The sequence below is a fragment of the Microcaecilia unicolor genome, chromosome 4, assembly GCF_901765095.1.
Source record: "Microcaecilia unicolor chromosome 4, aMicUni1.1, whole genome shotgun sequence".
Taxonomy (NCBI): domain Eukaryota; kingdom Metazoa; phylum Chordata; class Amphibia; order Gymnophiona; family Siphonopidae; genus Microcaecilia; species Microcaecilia unicolor.
This window is the reverse complement of record NC_044034.1, coordinates 360,866,976-360,888,377: the sequence shown is the minus strand read 5'-3', so window position 1 is coordinate 360,888,377 and position 21,402 is coordinate 360,866,976. Positions and strand designations below refer to the sequence as shown.

At 45.4% G+C, this 21,402-nt stretch overlaps 1 protein-coding gene across 1 annotated transcript in view; it reads left to right on the top strand.

Moving 5' to 3' along the window:
- The window catches only part of BMX (BMX non-receptor tyrosine kinase), a 67,523-nt gene that overhangs the window by 3,736 nt on the left and 42,385 nt on the right, over positions 1-21,402 (top strand). Inside the window, exons 5-8 of the mRNA XM_030202315.1 lie at positions 1,677-1,758; positions 8,737-8,856; positions 13,851-13,903; positions 17,363-17,544. Of these exons, the coding sequence (XP_030058175.1) occupies positions 1,677-1,758; positions 8,737-8,856; positions 13,851-13,903; positions 17,363-17,544 (437 nt within the window). The remainder of the gene's footprint in view (positions 1-1,676; positions 1,759-8,736; positions 8,857-13,850; positions 13,904-17,362; positions 17,545-21,402) is intronic.

The following is a 21,402-nucleotide window of genomic DNA, read 5'->3' as shown; positions in this document are numbered from 1 at the left end:
AACTTGAAGGGACTTAATGGAAAGGGAAGGACATTTAAGCAACTGAATAAGGTGGTGCACTGGCTTGAGCACTGAGCTTGTAATCAGAAGGTTGCTGGTTCAAATCCCCCTTTTACTAGCGTTTAGACGTCCCTGACTGCACTTGCTTGTTTTTTTTTTCTTCTGATTTTTCCTCTCTGTATGGGTCCCGCGCAGCACCAACTAAACTAAAATTACTTCGGGGACCTGCATACTGCTGTCATGGAGGTGGGGATGACATTTGAGGCTGGCTTACAAGTTGGAAAAAAAAAGTGTTTAACATTCGGGTTTTTTTGGTGGGAGGGGGTTAGTGACCACTGGGGGAGTCAGGGGAGGTCATCCCCGGTTCCCTCCGGTGGTCATCTAGGGCACTTTTTTGGGACCTGTTCGTGAAAAAAACGGGTCTGACAAAAGTGACCTAAATTCTCTCTAAAAACGCCTTTCTTTTTTCCATTATCGACCGAGCACGCACATCTCTGCCCAGCCGATAACCATGCCTCAGTCCCGCCTTCACCACGCCTCCGACACGCCCCCATCAACTTTATTCGTTCCCGCAACAGAGTGCAGTTGGAAACGCCCAAAATCGGCTTTCGATTATACCGATTTGGGCACCCGCGTGAGAAAGACGTCCATGTCCCGATTTAGGTCGGAATATGGGCGTTTTTCTCTTTCGATTATAAGCAGGCATGTAACCTACATAAGAAATAAAGGAGAGAATGGGGAAGAAATGAAAGGAACAGGGAAATCAGGGGAGAGAAGGGAAGGGAAGGGTGGATGTGTCCAAAATTGTGATAAATTGTTATGAATCAAGTAGTAGAGACAAAGTCTTTAGAGATTTTCTGAAATTTAGATGGTTGTGAATGTTTTTTTTTTTTTAGCTTTATGAAGATACAACTGAGTAAAAGTGCCTTGTTAATACACATTGGTACTGAGGATCTGTGTACTATGTAGTCAGCCTTGGCATATCACTGTGACACTATGCAAAAAGTGCTTCCTCGACAATTTTTTTTAAAGCTAGTCATTAATACATCAGCACTGCCAAACAAACAAGGGGAGATAGCATTCGGAGCATGGCTCATGGAATGATTTCCAACTCCTCTGTCTGTGTGTGGGCATCTGCATTGGATATATTTTGTTTCTGATCTGTAGGGAAGGGGTGGTTTGAATGGATTGGTTTCCAAAAATCCTGGCGGTTTGTAAAGACTAATAAAATTAAACCACATGTGATACTATATCTAACCATTAGATGTCACTATCAACTATTTTGAAAGGATGCATTTTACATGTAAGCCACTGGGTGCCACTGTAACAAGGCAATAGGTAGTCCATAAGTACATAAGTATGGCCATACTGAGACAGACCAAAGGGCCATCAAGCCCAGCATCCTGTTTCTAACAGTGGCCAAGCCAGGTCACATGTACCTGGCAAGATCCCAAAAAAGTACAATACATTTTATGCTGCTTATCCTAGAAATAAGCAGTGGATTTTCCCCAAGTCCATTTTAATAATGGTCTATGGACTTTTCCGTTAGGAAGCCATCCAAACCTTTTATTAAACCCTGCTAAGCTAACTGCTTTTAGTACATTCTCTGGCAACAAATTCCAGAGTTTAACTACACGTTGAGTGAAAAAAACTAAAGCAGTTTCTTTTTTCAAAAGATTGTATATAAGGATGGCCTTCTTTACATCTATGGAACCAACGAAGACAGTCGAAGACAGTGGTTGGAAGCACTTCAGAAAGGTAAAGTTACTCTATGCAGCATCTGTTTTTTCACGTTTGCCAGTGGGATTGAGTGTTAATGGTTTTTACACAAACTCTTAACTCCAGAGCATTTCCCCCTCTAATCTGAGTGGGTGTCCTCCATCTACAGTCCTGCCAGTGGGGGGTGCTGTTTCACTGTTACCTTTTCAGTAGTTAGGAGCAGGCAAGTTCTGCAGGACTCCAGGGAACCTGCCTGTCCCTAGTGGTTGAAAACGAAGCACTGCCACCTACTGGTAGCAATGCAGTTGGAGGACATCCGCTCAGCTTAGAGGGAACAGTGCCCCAGAGTGAGGGATGAGGCAGATAGAGGGGCATTTTCGGTATGATGTCTAAGTCCGACTTTGGACGTTTTGCAAAAAATGGCCAAAATCCAAATAGGAAAGATGGTCATTTTCCAAAAAGAAAAACGTCTAACTTTTGCTTTTGAAAATGTTGTTCGGAACGTTTTGTGATCTGGACGTTTTGGTTTTTGGTCCATTTTCGAAAAAAAGAATGCCCAAGTGCAAAACGCACAAAATCAAGCCATTGGGATGTAGGAGGAGCCAGCATTTTTAGTAGACTGGTCCCCCTGACATCCCAGGACAGCAATAGGGCACCCTAGGGGGCACTGCCGTGCACTTCATACACTGCTCCCAGGTACACATCTCACCATTGCTCCCTTACCTTGTGTGCTGAGCCCTCCAAAACACCCCCAACTGTACACACTACCATTGCCATTATGGGTGAAGGGGACACCTATATGTGGGTACAGTGGATTTCTGGTGAGTTTTGGAGGGCTCACAGTTTCCTCCACAAGTGTGACAGGTAGGGGGAGGTAGAAACCTGGGCCCACCTGTCTGTATGACTTAGCAGGGGAGAAATATGCCCTTGAAGCATGATTTTTTAATCTGTGGATGAATAAGTCATCAACAATCTCAGGATTCGGTCTAGCTCTCCTGTCTTCCACAGTCCCTCCTGCAATAGAAGATGTCTTCTTAGAAGATGTGCCGGTAGCAGGGTGTACAGGATCCCCCCATGCAAATTTTGCTAGCTGTGGCCAGCAGGTTTGCTTGTTTTTTCCAAAAAATAAAATATCGTGATCTGCATCACTCAAACGTAAATAACAGTCCGGCTCATTACAGGCTTCAAAGTAGAAAATGACGCGGGGACAAAGTTTGTCCACATCCCTAAGGACTCTGTCCCCATCCCCGCCCCGTCCCCGTCCCCGTGGGATGTGTCTCTGCTCCGTCCCCGCAACCTCTGTCCCTGTCTCCATCCCTGCAGTTACTGTGGGACCCTAATTAGGAGTTGTGCATGTGAACTCTCTTTGATGAGCATTTCATATATTTGAAAAGCATTAAAAATTTAGATGTGGACAAAGCAGCCAGCCTAGAGCACCCCCCCTTCCCCCCAGTATTGAGCCAGCTCCTTCCTTTGTATTTTATATGGCAACTCCAATCATTTTGAAATGTTGGTTGGTGCCTAATCATCTGGGAAGAACATGGTCCACTCCACTGGCTGAGAAGTGCTGTTTGACTATTCTGAGGTTTGCTCATTCCATCGTTCTGTTTTGGTATTGACTCCCCCCTCCACATACAGCCACAAGTGGCATGTCTGCATTTGCACGTTTTTCTCACAAAGACATCCAAATCAGTATTTTCGAAACATCTTTTTAGACGTTTTTTTTCTCTGAAGTCCGTCAGAAGTGCATCTAAATCTCAAGGGGGGGGGGGGGGGGTGCCAGGGGCGTGTCCTGGGCGGAACTTGGGCGTTCCTAAGGCTTAGATGTTTTTCAGCCATAATGGAACAAAACAAAACAGTCCAGGACTAAAACTTAGACATTTTGAGCTAGACCTCTTTTTATAACGAATAAGGCACAAAAAGGTGCCCTAAATAACCAGATGACCACTGGAGGGAATCAGGAATGACCTCCCCTTATTCCCCCAGTGGTCACTAACCTCCTCCCACCCCCCAAAAATGTGATGAAAAACATTACTTACCAACCTCTATGCCAGCCTCAGATGTTATACTTAGGTCCATTAGAACAGCATGCAGGTCCCTGGAGTAGTCTAGTGGTGGGTGCAGTAGCGCTATAGAAATGATAAGTAGTAGTAGTAGTGATAAGGGCTCACGAGCTAATCCTGTGTTAGTTAGTGCATGGTAATGTAGCTACACTGATTACTACTACTACTACTTATCACTTCTATAGCGCTACAAGGCATACGCAGTGCTGTACACCATACATGAAAAGACAGTCCCTGCTCAAATAGCTCACAGTCTAAATATGGAATGTTGCTAGTGGAATAGCAACATTCCATGTAGAATCTCAAATAGTAGCAACATTCCATGTAGAATCTCAAGTAATAGCAACATTCCAGAACTTCAAATAGTAACAACATTCCATGTTCCACTGCACTAACCACTAGGCTACTCCTCCACTAGCAACATTCCATGTAGAAGCCTGCCCTTGCAGATCAGCAATGCGGCTGCGCAGGCTCCTGTTTCTGTGAGTCTGACGTCCTGCACGTACGTGCAGGACGTCAGACTCACAGAAACAGAAGCCTGCGCGGCCGCGTTGCTCATCTGCAAGGGCAGGCTTCTACATTACTACTATTACTACTTATCACTTCTATAGCGCTACAAGGCATACGCAGTGCTGTACACCATACATGAAAAGACAGTCCCTGCTCAAATAGCTCACAGTCTAAATATGGAATGTTGCTAGTGGAATAGCAACATTCCATGCAGAATCTCAAATAGTAGCAACATTCCATGTTCCACTGCACTAACCACTAGGCTACTCCTCCACTAGCAACATTCCATGTAGAAGCCTGCCCTTGCAGATCAGCAACGTGGCCGCGCAGGCTTCTGTTTCTGTGAGTCTAACGTTTCTATGTGCAGGACGTCAGACTCACAGAAACAGAAGCCTGCGCGGCCACATTGCTGATCTGCAAGGGCAGGCTTCTACATTACTACTACTACTTATCACTTCTATAGCGCTACAAGGCATACGCAGCGCTGTACACCATACATGAAAAGACAGTCCCTGCTCAAAGAGCTCACAATCTAAATAGGACAGACAAATAGACAGAAGAACTAAGATGTAAGGGAATTAAAGAGGTGGGGATAAAAGGGTACAGGGCAAGTGAGTAGTGGTTAGGAGTCAAAACCAGCGTTAAAGAGGTGGGCTTTTAGCCTGGATTTGGAAACGGCCAAGGACGGGGCTAGACGTACAAGCTTGGGAATTCTATTCCAGGCGTGAGGTGCAGCGAGATAAAAGGAACGGAGTCTGGAATTAGCAGTAGAGGAGAAGGGGACAGACAAAAGAGATTTATCTATAGAACAGAGTACCCGAGGGGGGGGGGCGTAGGGAGAGACAAGAGTGGAGAGCGGTAGAGTGAATGCACTTATAGATCAGTAAGAGAAGTTTGAATTGAATGCGGAAACGGATAGGGAGCCAGTGAAGTGACTTGAGGAGAGGGCTAACGTGAGCATAGCGACTCTGGCGGAAAATGAGTCGCGCAGCAGAGATTTGGACTGATTGAAGAGGAGAGAGATGGCTAAGTGGGAGGCCGGTGAGAAGCAGGTTGCAATAATCCAGGCGAGAGGTGATAAGAGTGTGGACAAGAGTTCTGGTAGAGTGCTCAGAGAGGAAGGGACGGATTTTGCTGATGTAATAGAGAAAGAAACGACAGGTTTTGGCAATCTGTTGAATGTGAGTAGAGAAGGAGAGAGAGGACACACCCACTCTCTGCTCCCAGACACGCCCCCATGGCAAAAAAGTAAATTTTATTTGTTAGTGTGCTGGTAGCATGCGCACATGTCAAAAGTACCAGGGGACACCTCAGCGCACCCTACAGTACGCCTTCCTAAGCTGTGGTAAGCATGTGTTAGTGCTTACTGTAGCTTGGTAAAATGGCCCCTGAATTGGGACATCATTGTTCACCTCTGGAAATGAGCTATTATCTACTTTATGGGATCTTCCAGATCCTTGGGACCCGGACTGGCCACGTCAGAGACAAGATGCTGGGCTTGATGGACTTTGGTCTGACTCAGCATAATCTTTGTTATGTTGTTATGTTCTTTGTTACTAGGGCTGCATTTTGACTAAAATTTGCATTTGTATAACTGTGTACAAAGGACAATGATGGGAAATAACAGGGAAAAGATTACAGTGCATGCCATTGGCATTCTCAATCAAATTTATTTTCTATCTGATATATTTTATTTAGTTTAAAATTTGATAATCCATGCCATCTACCATTCTGGGTGGCTTACAGCACTACAGTCATAATCATTTCAACATAGAACAACACAAACATAATAAAACTAGCATAAAACAAAATAAACCTACAAATCATTGTCAGCATTATACAGCAATCAGGTCCATCCGTAGGCATTAAACTGTAGCAAAGGCTTGTTGAAATAAAAATGCCTTCAACTGCTTCCGAAAGAGGAGAAACTGCCAAGTGCCATGCAGATACTGTAGTAGACTATTCCATAATTTAGGTGCAGCAATCATAAAGGTCCTCTCTCTATACACATTCAGTCTCACTTGGCGAAAAGATGGCACCTCTAACAGATTGTGATTCTGAGATCTCGCAGCTTTGAGCAGGAACGTCAGCCTTCAAAGTTCTGGCTAAACAAGCAGGTGATTGATCATACAGTAATTTAAATACCAACAATTCAACTTTAAAATCAATCCGCCACTTAATTGGCAGACAAGTAAGGAGAAATATGTGTAAAACATCAACAGCCCACAATCAACTGGGCTATGGCATTCTGTGCCACTTGCAATGCTAGGAGAAATTTATTTATTTTTTATTTTTGTTACATTTGTACCCTGCGCTTTCCCACTCATGGCAGGCTCAATGCAGCTTACATGGGGCAATGGAGGGTTAAGTGACTTGCCCAGAGTCACAAGGAGCTGCCTGTGCCTGAAGTGGGAATCAAACTCAGTTGCTCAGTTCCCCAGGACCAAAGTCCACCACCCTAACCACTAGGCCACTCCTCCACTCTACTTGGAAGCCCCAAAACTAGACCATTACAGTAGTCAAATTTAAATATGTAGGCTTGGACCACTGTATGAAAATTATCTTCATTTAAGAAATCACGCAGATTTCTCAAATACTTTAACTTATAAAATATCTTCCTACAAACATTACGTAGATGAGACTCTAAGGTCAATGAAGAATCCAATACCACCCCGTAGATATTTAGTAGAGGAAACTCTGGATATCATCTGTCACAGAATTACTCTTACATGTATTTATTTACCTGGTTACTTTTAGGACACAATATTTAAAAAAAAAAAAAAGCTGTGCTCCTAAATTTGTGTCCTATTTCCAGTCAAACTTAGGAGCCTAAATTTCCAGCTGAAAATTCATCTTAATGTAGGAGCCTAAAAGTTATGTTTATAAATTTAGGCCTAGATTTCTGAGCCTACTTTATAAGCCTAGGGGTAGATTCTATATATGGTCCCTGAAAAAGTATGTGGAAAAAAATACATTTAGGCAGGGCTGCCGAAAGACTAGGCCGGGCCCAGGGCAAGACCGCCCTGCCTCCGCCCCCCCCCGCTGCCGCCCCCCTCGCTCCCCCCGCCGCTGCAGTCCGTGGTCTCACCTGCCTGTCTCCTCGGCTCCGGGCCCCCTTCATTCAAAGCGGCAGTCGCAGATCGCGTCTCTTCTGGCCTTCCCTCCCTGTGTCCCGCCCTCGTTTGATGTAACTTCCAGTTTCCGCAAGGGCGGGACATAGGGAGGGAAGGCCAGAAGAGATGCGATCTGTGACTGCCGCTTTGAATGAAGGGGACCTGGAGCCGAGGAGGCAGGTAGGTGAGACTGGGGACTGCAGCGCCGGTGGCCTGACCCCGGCGCCGGGCCCGGGGAATTTTGCCCCCCCCCTGCCCCCCCCCTCTTGGCGGCCCAGCATTTAGGTGTATTCTCTAAAGTACACCTAAATTTTATAGATTAGGCTTAAATTTCAACGCAGTATATAGAATATGTCATGCGGCTTGCCAAGCGACCAAATTTAGTTGTGTCCATTTAGGCCACGTTTTTCCTGGCATAAATCCTGATGCCTAAATTAGGAGCAGAGCGGGTGTATTCTATAATGCTGCACGTAGATTGTAGGAACACCGACGCCCTGCCTCTTTTCAATTATGCGACCTAGAATTTAGGTGCACCATGTTACAGAATAGATTTAGCGAGTTGTGTGGGTAAGTCTCAGTGCCAATTAGTGCTGATAATTGCTTGTTAATATCCAATTAACAGTGCTTAGCTAGTTAAACAATTGAGCCATGCACATTGTTATAGAATACGCTTCGATTTCCAGGCACCATATATAGAATCTGGGGTGCTGAAAATCAGTGTTAAACTGCTAACATTATTCCAATCCTAAATCTACCTGTTTCTACCCACTTTTTATGTTCGTACATTTTAGAGTTTAGTGAAATTTTGAGTATTTTTTTTTTTTTACCCCGTGCTTTCCCACTCATAGCAGGTTCAATGTGGCTTACATATTATATACAGGTACTTATTTGTACCTGGGGCAATGGAGGGTTAAGTGACTTGCCCAGAGTCACAAGGAGCTGCTTTTGCCTGCAGTGGGAATCGAACCCAGTTCCCCAGGACCAAAGTCCACCACTCTAACCACTAGGCCATTCCTCCACTCCAATTTAGGCACTCAGCCCTAGTACATTTTCAAAGAGGCCAATTTAGTTTCTCTTAAAATTAGGAGCATAAATCCTTTGACTTTCCTGTCCAAAGGATTTAATTTAAGCCTTTTCAGTAGTCAGGTAAGTTACATTTTTTTATATTTAGTGGTATATATGCAGAGTATCTGTTTGTGATGGGGCCTCTGTTTTTGTTCGATTGAAGTAAATTTGAAAGAAACAATGCATTCCCATCATAAGTGTTCTTTCAAGACAAAGGACCATTTCACGGTTGACGTTCTCGTCTTTCTTTTCTTTGTTTTTCTAAGAAATCAAGAACAATCCCTACCTGCTGAACAAATACCACCCGGGATTCTTCACCAATGGGAAGTTCCTGTGCTGCAATCAGAGTTGCAAGACTGCCCCTGGCTGTGCCATTTGGGAATTATGTAAGAGGGTTTCTTCTCTACAAATATTTACTGTTCAGTTTCCTATCGGATTCTCTGAAAACAGATTTCCTTCCGTTTAATTGCATTCCTAGTGAACACAGTCCAGCTCATTTTCGAAAGTGATCGCCGCCCATCTTCCGACACAAATCGGGAGATGGGCGGCGATCTCCTGAATCCGCCCAAATCGGCATAATCGAAAGCTGATTTTGGGCGGCTTCAACTGTGTTCCGTCGCGGGGCCGGGGATTGTTGAAAGGGGGCATGTTGGCATGGTAGCGAAGGCGGGACGTGGGCGGGACGGGGGCGTGTGTTGAGATAGCCGGCTTCGCCCGATAATGGAAAAAAGAAAGCCGGCCCTAAGGAGAATTAGGTCCATTTTATTTGGACCCTTTTTTTTTTAGGTCCAAGTCCCCAAAAAGTGCCCCAACTGACCAGATGACCACCGGAGGGAATTGGGGATCACCTCCCCTTACTCCCCCAGTGGTCACCACCCCCCTCCCATACACACACAAAAAAAAATCAGACATTTTTTGCCAGCCTGTATGCCAGTCTCAAATGTCCTACCCAGCTCCCTGACAGCAAAATGCAGGTCCCTGGAGCAGTTTGTAGTGGGTGCAGTGCACTTGAGGCAGGTGGACTCAGGCCCAACCCCCCCCCCCCCCCACCTGTTACACTTCTGCTGGTAAATGGCAGCCCCCCAAAACCCACTGTACCCACATGTAGGTGCCCCCCTTCACCCCTTAGGGCTATGGTAATAGTGTAGAGTTGTGGGCAGTGGGTTTTGGGGGGGATTTGGGGGGCTCAGCACACAAGGGAAGGGTGCTATGCACCTGGAAGCTAATTTTATTTTTTTTATTAATTTTTTAAGTGCCCCCTAGGGTGCCCAGATGGTGTCCTAGCATGTCAGGGGGGCCAGCGCACTAGAAATGCTGGCTCCTCCCACGCCCAAATGCCTTATATTTCGCTGGATTTGAGATGGCCGGCTCTGGTTTCCATTATGGCTGAAAATCGGAGTCGCCCATCTCATCTAACCCCGGTGAGTGATTTGGCCAGTGCCAAGCGTATTTCGAAAATACGCTTGGCTCCGCCCCTTCGCTGAGCCGCCCCCAAAGATGGGCACCCATTGATTTGGCCAGCGCTGTTCGATTATGCCCCTCAGTGTCATGCCACCTGTCTGTCTGGGGGCAAAATTACTCTCCAAAAACTTGGTGGAACAGGAGCAAATTTGGAATGGGAGGAAAAACTGGTGAATGACACTTTTGGTCACTAGGAAGGCCAGATTAAGACAAAAGTCTGGTTTTGGATTCCAGAAGTTAGCAGAATACATGAATCATACTAAAAGCAAAACAACAAAATACAGTAACGCAGTAAATGATGCAGATAAAGACGGGCAAGGTCCATACTGTCTGACCCAACAAGGCAGCCAGAGACACACCCTACTGCCCTGTGCAGGTTGTAGTCATTCATGATTAAGCACTGGTTGGCAATTTGCCATCCACATGTGGAGGGAGCATTTTCGATACGATGTCTAAGTCGGACTTTGGATATTTTGAGCTTTGGAGTGGAGGAGTGGCCTAGTGGTTAGGGTGGTGGACTTTGGTCCTGGGGAACTGAGGAAGTGAGTTCAATTCCCATTTCAGGCACAGGCAGCTCCTTGTGACTCTGGGCAAGTCACTTAACCCTCCATTGCCCCATGTAAGCCGCATTGAGCCTGCCATGAGTGGGAAAACGCAGGGTACAAATGTAACAAAAATAAAATAGATACTATTGGAGGTTCTAGATGGAATGTTGCTATTCCACTAGCAACATTCCATGTAGAAGGCTGCGCAGGCTTCTGTTTCTGTGAGTCTGACGTCCTGCACGTATGTGCAGGACGTCAGACTCACAGAAGCAGAAGCCTGCGTGGCCACATTGGTGATCTGCAAGGGCTGACTTCTACATGGAATGTTGCTATTGGCAACATTCCATGTAGAATCTCAAATAGTAGCAACAGTGGAGGAGTGGCCTAGTGGTTAGGGTGGTGGACTTTGGTCCTGAGGAAGTGAGTTCAATTCCCCCTTCAGGCACAGGCAGCTCCTTGTGACTCTGGGCAAGTCACTTAACCCTCCATTGCCCCATGTAAGCCGCATTGAGCCTGCCATGAGTGGGAAAGTGCAGGCTACAAATGTAATAAAAAATAAAAATATTTTGAGCTAAACAAACGTCACAAATCTGAATAGGAACGTTTATCTTTTTTCCCCCCCAAAAAATACTGTTTCAAACAAGGTTTTGTACTTTGTATGTGGGGGGGGGGGTTGGGGGGCCATTTTCAAAATAAAACCAAACAAGTGCAAAACATTCAGGGCTAGATGCACTAAACTTAACGAGCCAGCAACGTGGGTTTTAAACTGGTTCTAGCCAGTTTAACGCGCAAGTAGTAAACCGGGACATGCACAAAAGGGCATTGTCCTGTCACGGTAGCAGCTAACGAAAATGGAATGCAGATGAGCAAATTAGTATTATAATGTGTATGCGATGCGATGCACTACTGTTTTCCGATCCCCTTACTGTGGAAAACCTAACGGAAGGTCTGCACCTCTCGCTGGGGCTGCTGTGAGGGAATCGGAAGAAAAAAAAAAAAAGAGAAACCCTGCACGTAGGGTCTGCTCTCTCTGCTCTCTACTCTGTGAAGCGATCCGCTCGGCACTTATGTTTGATTTGCCTGTTTCCTTGACATCTCTCTCGGCATCTACCCCAATGTCAGCAAAGTGGGTAAAAAAAACATTATAAAAAAAGGTTTTCCTGGGAGTGTGTTTGCTTGAGAGAGTGTGTGTGAGAGTGAGTGTGTGAGAGAGAGAGACAGAGTGAATGTGCGAGTGTGTGTGTGTGTGTGACATAGAGTGAGACTGTCTGTGTGAGAATGAGAGTGTGTGTATTGGAAAGAATGATAGTGTACGGCAGGCCCCCCCCCCCCCCCCCCCCCGTTGTCTCCCGGCCTCCTTCCCACTCCCCCTGTCTTCCCTCCCCCTTTCCCTTCCCCTTTTTCCTCCCCTCCCCCCTCCCAGCTTCATGGTCATTGTGGCCCCCCCTCCCTCCGCCTGTCCCACTCTGATGTTCAGGCTGGCTCCCTTCCTCCCTCTCATATTCTGGCTGGCTGGCTCCCACCCTCAGGCTGCCTGCCTGCCTGCCTCCCTTCCCATCCCAGGTTCAGGCTGCCTGCCTGCCTCCCTCCCTCCCAGAGAGACAGGGTCCAGTTCAGAGATGGATTCCACACACCTCCTTTTTAAAGAAGAGGAAGCTGCATGAGACCATGGAAACTGCTGCTGACATTCAGCAATAGGGAGAGCTCTCTTCATTAAATAGGCTTGACACATGAGACAAATAAATTCTGGAGAAGCTTGCGGCAGGAAGGGGGAGAGGGGAGGGGGAGGGACCTTGCGCTGTCACTCCGCCTTACCTCAGTGGCGTACCTCGGGGCCATCATTCGTCCTGTTGGCGGCGTGCCCGCTGCTTTGCGGCTCTCTGCCGGCACCTTCCCCATCTTCCCTCTTAGCGGCGCGTTCTGTGGCAGTGCGGCTGTCTGCCGGCATCTTCCCCACCTGTTTGGATCTGTGTTGCGCTTCCGGGGTGTGGCTTAGATGCCAGGGCAGCGGGGTGATGTCAGCCGCCCTCAGTCTGTGTAGTGGTGTAGTGGTGTAGATCGATGTCTGCCCCGCCCTCGCGTCAAACATGTTGATGTCGAGGGTGGAGCGATGCGATTGGTTGAGTGTCATTGCTCTGCCCTCGACGTCATCATGTTTGATGCGGGGGCGGGGCAAACACTCATGGGCAAATTTCGATCTACACCACCATGGATTTAGAACATTGGGACTTGTGGAGGCTTCATTAGAACGTTGGAGGTGCGTTTTATATAGAGAGATATTTATTTGTCGCATTAGTATCCCACATTTTCCTGCATATTTGTTGTTTCTTTTCTTTTTTTAATTAAGGGGGAAAATAATCACCATTATTTTACTGTTAACTCTAGTTATTTGTAACTGGATCTCATTGCATAAAATGGGACCTGTGCTTAAATAGCACGTTAATGGTAAAATAACATATCTTAACAGTAGCCCACATTGATAACTTTCCCCCTTTAGTATGAAGAGTTTCAGTCTCTGGTAACCAGAGCTGATATTGTGATGTCATAATGTCTCATTCCACCTATGCCTAAGAACCAACCTCATCAGTGATGTCACAATGGCTTATTGCCCTAACATAGGATAATATTAAGATGGGTTATTTTACTGTTAATCTAGGTTTTTAATTAGGTCTCATTGCATAAAATGGAATCTGTGTTAAAATAGTACAAGTTAATGGTAAAATAACACATTTTACTGGTAGTCTGTGATGATAATTTTCCCCCTAATGCAAAAGCTGCACGGTTTCAAAGCTGTGCCTGCAGTCTCTCTTAGGGCCTCTTTTACTAAACCATGCTAGTAATTCCTGGCATGGCAAATGCGTTGCAGCCTGTTCAGTGGCGTACCAAGGAAGGGGCGGTGGAGGCGGTCCGCCCCGGATGCACGCCACTGGGGGGGGTGCCGCGCGCGCCTGTCCTTCGTTCGTTCCATGCTCCCTCTGCCCCGGAACAGGTTACTTCCTGCACCCGGGGGGGAGGGGGGTTCTTTTGTGTGTGTGTGTGGGGGGGGGGGGGGGGATCGCGCTGCATCTGGGGGGGATGCTGCACCCGGGGAGCGGGGCGCATTGGCGATCCGCCCCGGGTGTCAGCTCCCCTAGGAGCGCCACTGAGCCTGTTCAATTTGAATGGGCTGCGTCACATTTGCCATACAGGAATTGCTAGCTTGGTTTAGTAACAGAGGCCCTTAGAGGGTTAGTGTAACACCTAGGTTTTCTGTGCTTGCTTGGGATGGTCTATCTATATTGTTTATTAGACATAAATATGACACTGTGAGGATAGTGTGTTTGGATTGCTGTCATGGTAAATTCCTGATACATTATGTGTTATTGTGGTTATAGATAACAGCCTGCATAGTCCATCCAATGTCTCAAAACGTCTTCCTGGAAACCTGGTGAGTCAAAGATTACAGACTGAATTCAGTATTACGTGCAGCACGACTCATTGGAAAATAGAGTTTTCATTGTAGAAGAAATAATTGGAAGGGAGGCATTGGATTAAACTATTTGTTGGGAATGACTAGCTATTCACTCTTTACTGATTTTTGTGGTTTGAAATGCAAGCATACATTCCCCTGGATATTCTGTTCTAGATGCTTCCGTATCAAAGATGTCATGTGGGAATCCTTGTAGAGTTATGCAAAACGGAAGCTGAACAGCTCTGTTATCACGGTATTTTCATGTCTAGCTCCCTGCCCCCATGGCACGTCCTCACTGCAGCTGCCTAACAAAATAAGCTAGTTTGAATAGCAAATTAGTGCGAGAAGAGGCAGTTATCGTACATGAATGAAGACCTCTCAAGGCATTGGTCAATGTTGGGCACCTGCTCTTAGAAGGACAGTGGATAACTGTCTGCCTCCCTGTGCCTGGGGTAGCACGGTTTACTGTATCACCCCTACTACTACTACTTAGCATTTCTATAGCGCTGCCAGGGTTACGCAGTGCTGTACAAGTTTAAACATGGGGAAGGACAGTCCCTGCTCAAGAGAGCTTACAATCTAAAGGTAAAAGCTATGTAGTCACTGTAGGTATCAGGAAAGGGAAGGTGGTTAGGCACCAAAAGCAAGGGAGAAGAGATGGGCCTTGAGTAAGGACTTGAAAATGGGCAGGGAGTAGTAACCATTTCAACAGGTTCCAAGAAACCAGCCAAATAGTAGTAGTAGTAGTATCCAACCAAAGGGAAGGAAGAACTAAAGCAGAAGTCTATACCTTTACTGAATGTGTTTAGCTGCTGTGACCTGGTCGAGCGCCTTATTTATTTATTACATTTGTACCCCGCACTTTCCCGCTCATCGCAGGCTCAATGCGGCTTACATAGTAACAAGAGAATACCATCTATAGTATCAAAATCAACAAAGGAGGTATGTGATAGGACAAATAAACAAGGAGTAAATGGGATAAAAGAGGTGTGAGTGAAAGGCTAGGGATAGGTAAGGAGGTGGAGCGATAAAGGAGAAGTTGAGGAAGAGCTCACTTGTTCTCAGCGGTGCCGTTGCGATCTGTAGTATTTTGACCCCTGAGGAAGGCTTGCATGCCGAAACACGGACCGTGTTGGGTCCCAATAAACTTACTTTGATGCTCTTACTCTTTGGTTGGCTGGTTCCTTGCAACATGTTCGTTTCCACAAACCTTTGGTGTTTTTGTGGAAGGTGTGGACCCTCTTGACTTTTCAAACTATGTGGCCATCTTTTGCATGCTCTTGCTCTCTTTTTGAAAGATCTAAGCTAAGAGAGATTGCCTAGTGAACTCCGAGCTTCTATCATGCCATGCAATATTTTATTCAAGCACATTTCAAGCTGGTTGAACAAGTGCTTCCCTTTTAAAGTTTACCATTAAGAAATGGATAAGTCAGTATACGGGCAAACTTTATATACTGAAAAGGGCATGGGGTGGTTCGGTAGCAAGGCCAAAAGTTATATGGATAGTAGCAGTATTTAGCAACTATTGGAATAAATATATCTATATAAGTGGACTACACAATTATCAGTCCCAGTTTTTAAAGGATAACTTATTTGTTGAAGTTTATAATTACATATTCAGCAGTCCAGTTTGCATGGTATTGGGATGAGATGCATTTTGCTTGCGCTTTTATCAAGGTAAGTCACCTTTAGGTACAGTAGGGCTTACAATGTAATGGTTGATATGTAGCATGATGGGATGTCTAAATATAAGTACATGCCACACTGGGACAGACCGAAGGTCCATCAAGCCCAGCATCCTGTTTCCAACAGTGGCCAATCCAGGTCACAAGTACCTGGCAGAAACCCAAAGAGTAGCAACATTCCATGTAGAACCCCCAAAGAGTAGCAACATTCCATGTAGAACCCCAAAGAGTAGCAAGATTCTAGAATTCTAAAGAATAACAAGATTCCATGCAGAATTTCAAAGTGTAGCAACATTCCATGTAGAACCCCAAAGAGTAGCAAGATTCCATTCAGAATCCCAAGTACATAAGTGTTGCCATACTGGGACAGACCGAAGGTCCATCAAGCCCAGCATCCTGTTTCCAACAGTGGCCAATCCAGGTCACATGTATGCCAGCAAGATCCCCCAAAAAGTACAATACATGTTATGCTGCTTATCCTAGAAATAAGCAGTGGATTTTCCCCAAGTCCATTTTAATAATGGTCTATGGACTTTTCCTTTAGGAAGTCATACAAACCGTTTTTAAACCCCGCTAAGCTAGCTGTTTTTACCACATTCCCTGGCAACGAATTCCAGAGTTTAATTACACGTTGAGTGAAGAAAAGTTTCTCCGATTCGTTTTAAATTTACTAGTTTGTAGATTCAGCGCATGGCCCCTAGTCCTAGTATTTTTGGACAGAGTAATCAAGCGATTCACGTCTACTCATTTCACTCCAGACTTCTATCATATCTCCCCTCAGCTGTATTTTCTCCAAGCTGAAGACCCCTAGCTGCTTCAGCTTTTCCTCATGTTACCCCTTGTTTTTAGAAACTGAATTGGTTATCCATGCAGGATAGGATTAAGTTTAAACTCTTAATTATTATTATTATTATTAGCATTTGTATAGCGCTACCAGACGCACGCAGCGCTGAACATCTGATACAAAGAGACAGTCGCTGCTCAAAAGATAACACAGACAGACAAGACAGTTACGGGTGAGGGAAGTGATGGGTGAGAAGGGAGGAAGGGTCAAGGGGAGGGCAATTGAGTAGTGGCTAGGAGCTAAAAAGCAGCAGTGAAAAGGTGGGTTTTCAGCATAGATTTGAAAACAGGTAGAGATGGAGCTAGACGTATAGGTCCAGGAAGTCTATTCCAGGCATAAGGTGCCATCTTAATGATGGTTCATCACGGTGCGCATCATGATTCATCTCGCTAAATTTGTACTTTCCAAAATGGGTACTTCGTTCAGACAATACCTGTTTGTTGGAGATCCCTGATTTTTGGCTGTTTCTTTGGAGGACACTAGGAGGTGAATCTTTTCTGTAGTAGGTGTGACAGAATGGAACAAACTCCCTGGGGCCCTTAGGACCCAGAAGAATTTGGGATTGTTTAGAAGACTGCTGAATCAGCATTTGTTGCTGCAGGCTAAAAATTGACTTCGGTAGTTGATGGATAGAGTACAGTAATGAGTCTGTTTGTATAGTTTTGTTATGTAATGTTTTTATTATTATGTATGTTTCATTTTATACACGACTTTGAACAAGGGCGGTATATAAATGGTAATAAATAATATGAAATGACCAGAAATGCTCCCTGAACAACCCTGACAACAATTCTGTTGGTTAGATATGTGCAACTAAGGTTAAACAAGACTAAAATAGACTGTCCATTTTTTTTCTACATCTGTGACTTAATCAGTTTGACAGAATCCAATTTTCTCCGTGTGCAGAAACTGAATCGACCCAGCTTGCCACCAATTCCCGGAGAGGCTAAATCCCCCCTCAGGATAGCGGTAGCTGAGTATGATTATCAACCGCAGGGCCAATCCGGTATCTCACTAATGAAGAACCACAAATATTACATTCTTGCAGAAAAGGATTCAGACTTGTGGAGAGTCAGAGACGCTGATGGGTAAGGTCACCCTGTAGTATGAACACATTTATTCATAGAAATATTTGTAGTACGTCAAGTTCAGTATTACGGGGGCAAGAACAAAACTTGTTTCTTTGCAATAAAGGAACTTCTAACCCCTTGGCTAGGGGTCACAGACAGCAGCTCCTTCATGAACTAGGTACATATGCACCATAAGTCTGGCCACTAGGTGTTACCATAGGCGCCCGGTATAAGAGGCTTGGACAGGCTAAGCCTCCCCTGCTGTGCTCTGAGAGGTTTAAATTGTTGATTTACCTCCATCCTCACAGCAGGAGCTGCAGTGAAAGCCCTCTAGCCTTGTGTAACCAATTGTAGAAATTGGTTTATGGTTTGTTTACCTTACTGCTGGGAGAGCAGAGGGGGCGGGGGTTGGCTGGGTTGCCAGGGAGATATTTAAGGAGGATGACTTCCTGACCTGCACTGAGAACAGATAGCAGCAGAATCGGACAACCAGACAACAAAGGTAGAAAAGATCATTTTATTTTCATTATAGTGTTTGGAATATGTCCACTTTGAGAATCAGGTGCTCAACATTAAAAGTTTATATTTATTTACTTATTTATGGCATTTTATCCCACATTAAACATGAATTAGGGTGTTTTGTGGCTCTACATGAGAATTGTGATGATATGATCCCTTGTTTCATATTGTTGACGGTCTGCATTTTCCATATGGGTGGTATATTGTTGTATTAGCAGTGGTGTGCTGGAGCCGTCTTGCACCGGCTCTGCAGAGCCGGTTGTTAAATTTTGAAGAATTTTGCGAGCCGGTTGTTCAGCTGTCTCTGTCAGCAGGGACGCAGCAAAGTTTTTTTCCCCCCCTACAAATTACAGCGGGAGGGAGGCCTCCTCGTGCTGCATTGGGCTGGTTCTAGTGGCGTACTGAGGGCGGGGCGGTGCAAACCAAGGGGGTGTGTGTCCTTCCTTCTTCTAACTTCTGCTCCGTCCGTGCTGCACCGGCGCGCGCCTTACCCCTGACCTGACCTACCTCAGAGAGACTGCGGCTCACTTGTCTCCTCCCAACGGCTCCTCTCGCTCTCTCTCGGCCTCTCCAGTCTCCGAGTCCCGCCCATCTGTCGACATCACGATGCCTTCCTTCCTCCCCCTATGGCTCCTCTTGCTCTCCGGTCTTCGAGTCCCGCCCATGAACGTCACGATGCCTTCCTCTGCGGCACCCTGCGAACCAGTGACTGCGCCCTTCCCACTTCTCTAACGGCTCCTGCAGGTGTTTTGCACCTGCTCTGTTTGTCCCAGTTCGTGGCCGACCGCAGTGCATGGCACTCTTGCAGCCACGGGCTAGTAGCGCGTTCTGCTTCCTGCTAGTGCACTCCTCCACACCCCTGCCGCTGCCTCCTCGTCTGCAGAAGAATCTTCAATCTTCAGTTCCATTCCAGCCAGCGTCAGGTAATTAGGCCCCACGGCGATCTAATATTTAGCCGGGGGGGGGGGGGGGGGGGGGATGGGGGATCAATGATCATAAAGTGTGAAAAGGAAGGGGGGGGGCAAGATAGAACACTGGATGGGAGAGAAAGAGGGCAATGGCAATGGTGAATGGCCAAATTTCAGTGAGGATATCCTGTGTTTTCTGATGGGTTCGTGTCTTAACTGTTGTTGTTGTTGTAATCTTACCATGGGAAGCCTGGTGTTATAAAGTTGATGGAATATATTGAAATTAAATGGAAGTAGAATTAAACTCTCCTTTCATTGGGGCACACATGGAATCAGATCTTCATCTGTTTTCTAGAAGTTTACCTTTTAGATACACAAATGGATTATTCTGTTTTGAACATGTTTCAGGGGGAAGTGGTTTTATTAGTCAAAATAAATATTTTGTTTCATGCAGATTTCTTTTGTTTAAACATAAATGGGCCATAAGCCCCTAATGCAGCCCATTGGTTTTCTTATATTTTGTTCTTGTGATAAATTATACTGTGTCAAAACTAAAAACTCTTGTCTCTATCTGGTCGATAATAAAAGGAGCTCATTGTGAACACTACCCACCCTAAAAGGTTGTTTTGTGGCTGTACATGAAGAATTATGATATTGGCTAAATACGTGTATGTGTGTGTCCCTAGTCCTGCATCCTAAGTTTATATAATCCTTTCAAGAAATCCAGTTAATCTTTTCACTTATTAGTGGAGCATAACCGCAGAGTCATGGTATGGACACATTTTCAATATGATAATACTAGTGCCCATCTAAGGAACAGCCAGGTTATTTTGAGTTAGTCTTCACTGGACCAAACTTGCTTTCCTTGTGCCATCACTATCCAGCAGGTAGGCAGTGTCTTAAAAGATGGAGGACAAAGGATTTTTTTTTTTACATTAAAAGAAGGTAAATTTGGATGTAAGGATTGTTTGAAAGCACGCTGTCTCCCCGGGTATAGCCAGCTCTGCAAATGTTTTAATTTGGGGGGGGGGGGGGCGCAGAGGTGGACGGGGAGGGGGGGCGCAGAGGTGGTTCAGAGAGAGAGCCTGTTGTTAAAAATTTACCAGCACACCACTGTGTATTAGGTTCTGCCCAGTGTAATATTTATGGTACAGTAAGGTTCTGAGTGTGTTTTTGCACAAAGTTGTGCATAGTGTTTTGCAGTTGAGCGATTGTGCTTAGAATATGCTTTGAACAACCACTTTATTCTTTGACATATGATACATATCTAATATCTAAATTTAATAAAAGGTATTAATTGTGACTTTTATTTTTATTTATTTATTTTTTTCTGTGTGTTATCAGACAATTATGGATTTAAGCTCCACCCCTGGCCCCACCCCTAACCCCGCCCCCTTTAGCCTCCCCAAACAGTTGGGCCACCGACCGCCTATGGGTGTTACTGTAATTTAAGTTAATGTTGATGACATTCTACTCATCCCCCCACAGAATCCTTACCGTCCTGATTTTTCCACCCCGCAACTCTGTCTGGCTAAGATTGATCATTGGGTATGAGATAATCGCCTAGTTCTTAACCCCTCCATACTGGCCATCCTTCCATGGTTCCCTCTCTTAGGAACACCCCCCTTCTTCTGGTATTCCATCTTAAATACCTGGGTATACTTTTTGATTCAGATCTCTCTTTTGCACCACAGGTCACGTCAGTGGTTCGTTCCTGCTTTCTCTTACGTTTGATCCGTGCTCTCCGTCCATATCTCGACACTCATGCCTGTGTCACTGTCTTATTTGCTCTTGTTTCCACCAAACTTGACTACTGTAATGTGGTCTACATAGGCATCCCAGGTATATTACTTAAGACGCTCCAAACATTTCAGAATTCTGCTGTTCATCTTCTTACCAGGGCCCGTCACTTTGATCATGTTACTGCTTTATTAAAACAGCATCACTGGCTTCCGAACCCTTACAGATTTCACCATACACTTTTAACAATTGGCCATAAAGGTCTCCTTTCAGGGACTCCATCTTACCTTTCCTCCCTTAATGCCCCTTATCAACCTCCGCAGATTCTGTGTTCGGCTACTAGTAGTCAACTGTCTATCCCTCCCGTTAGCTGTACCAGGCGCAATCTACCCATCACTCTGCATTTTTCTCTGTCACTCCTTCCCTCTGGAATTCCCTTCCTCCTGCTCTCAGAGCTGAAAAATCATATCCTAAATTCAAGACTTCTGAAAACACATCTGTTTTTTATTGGCTTTCGGCAGTGTCACCTGAGCAGTCCAGCGGACATTTGTCGGCATCTTCCTTTTTTTCTGTTCCTCCCTATCTTTCCTCTCTCCTTCCTCACGCTTTACTTTTCCTTCTCCTGTCCTATCCAGAAATTGTAGTTCTTTTTTCTTATTTCTCAAGTTTTTAATTTTGGAAACCACTTTACCGCCTTTCAGGAGGGAAA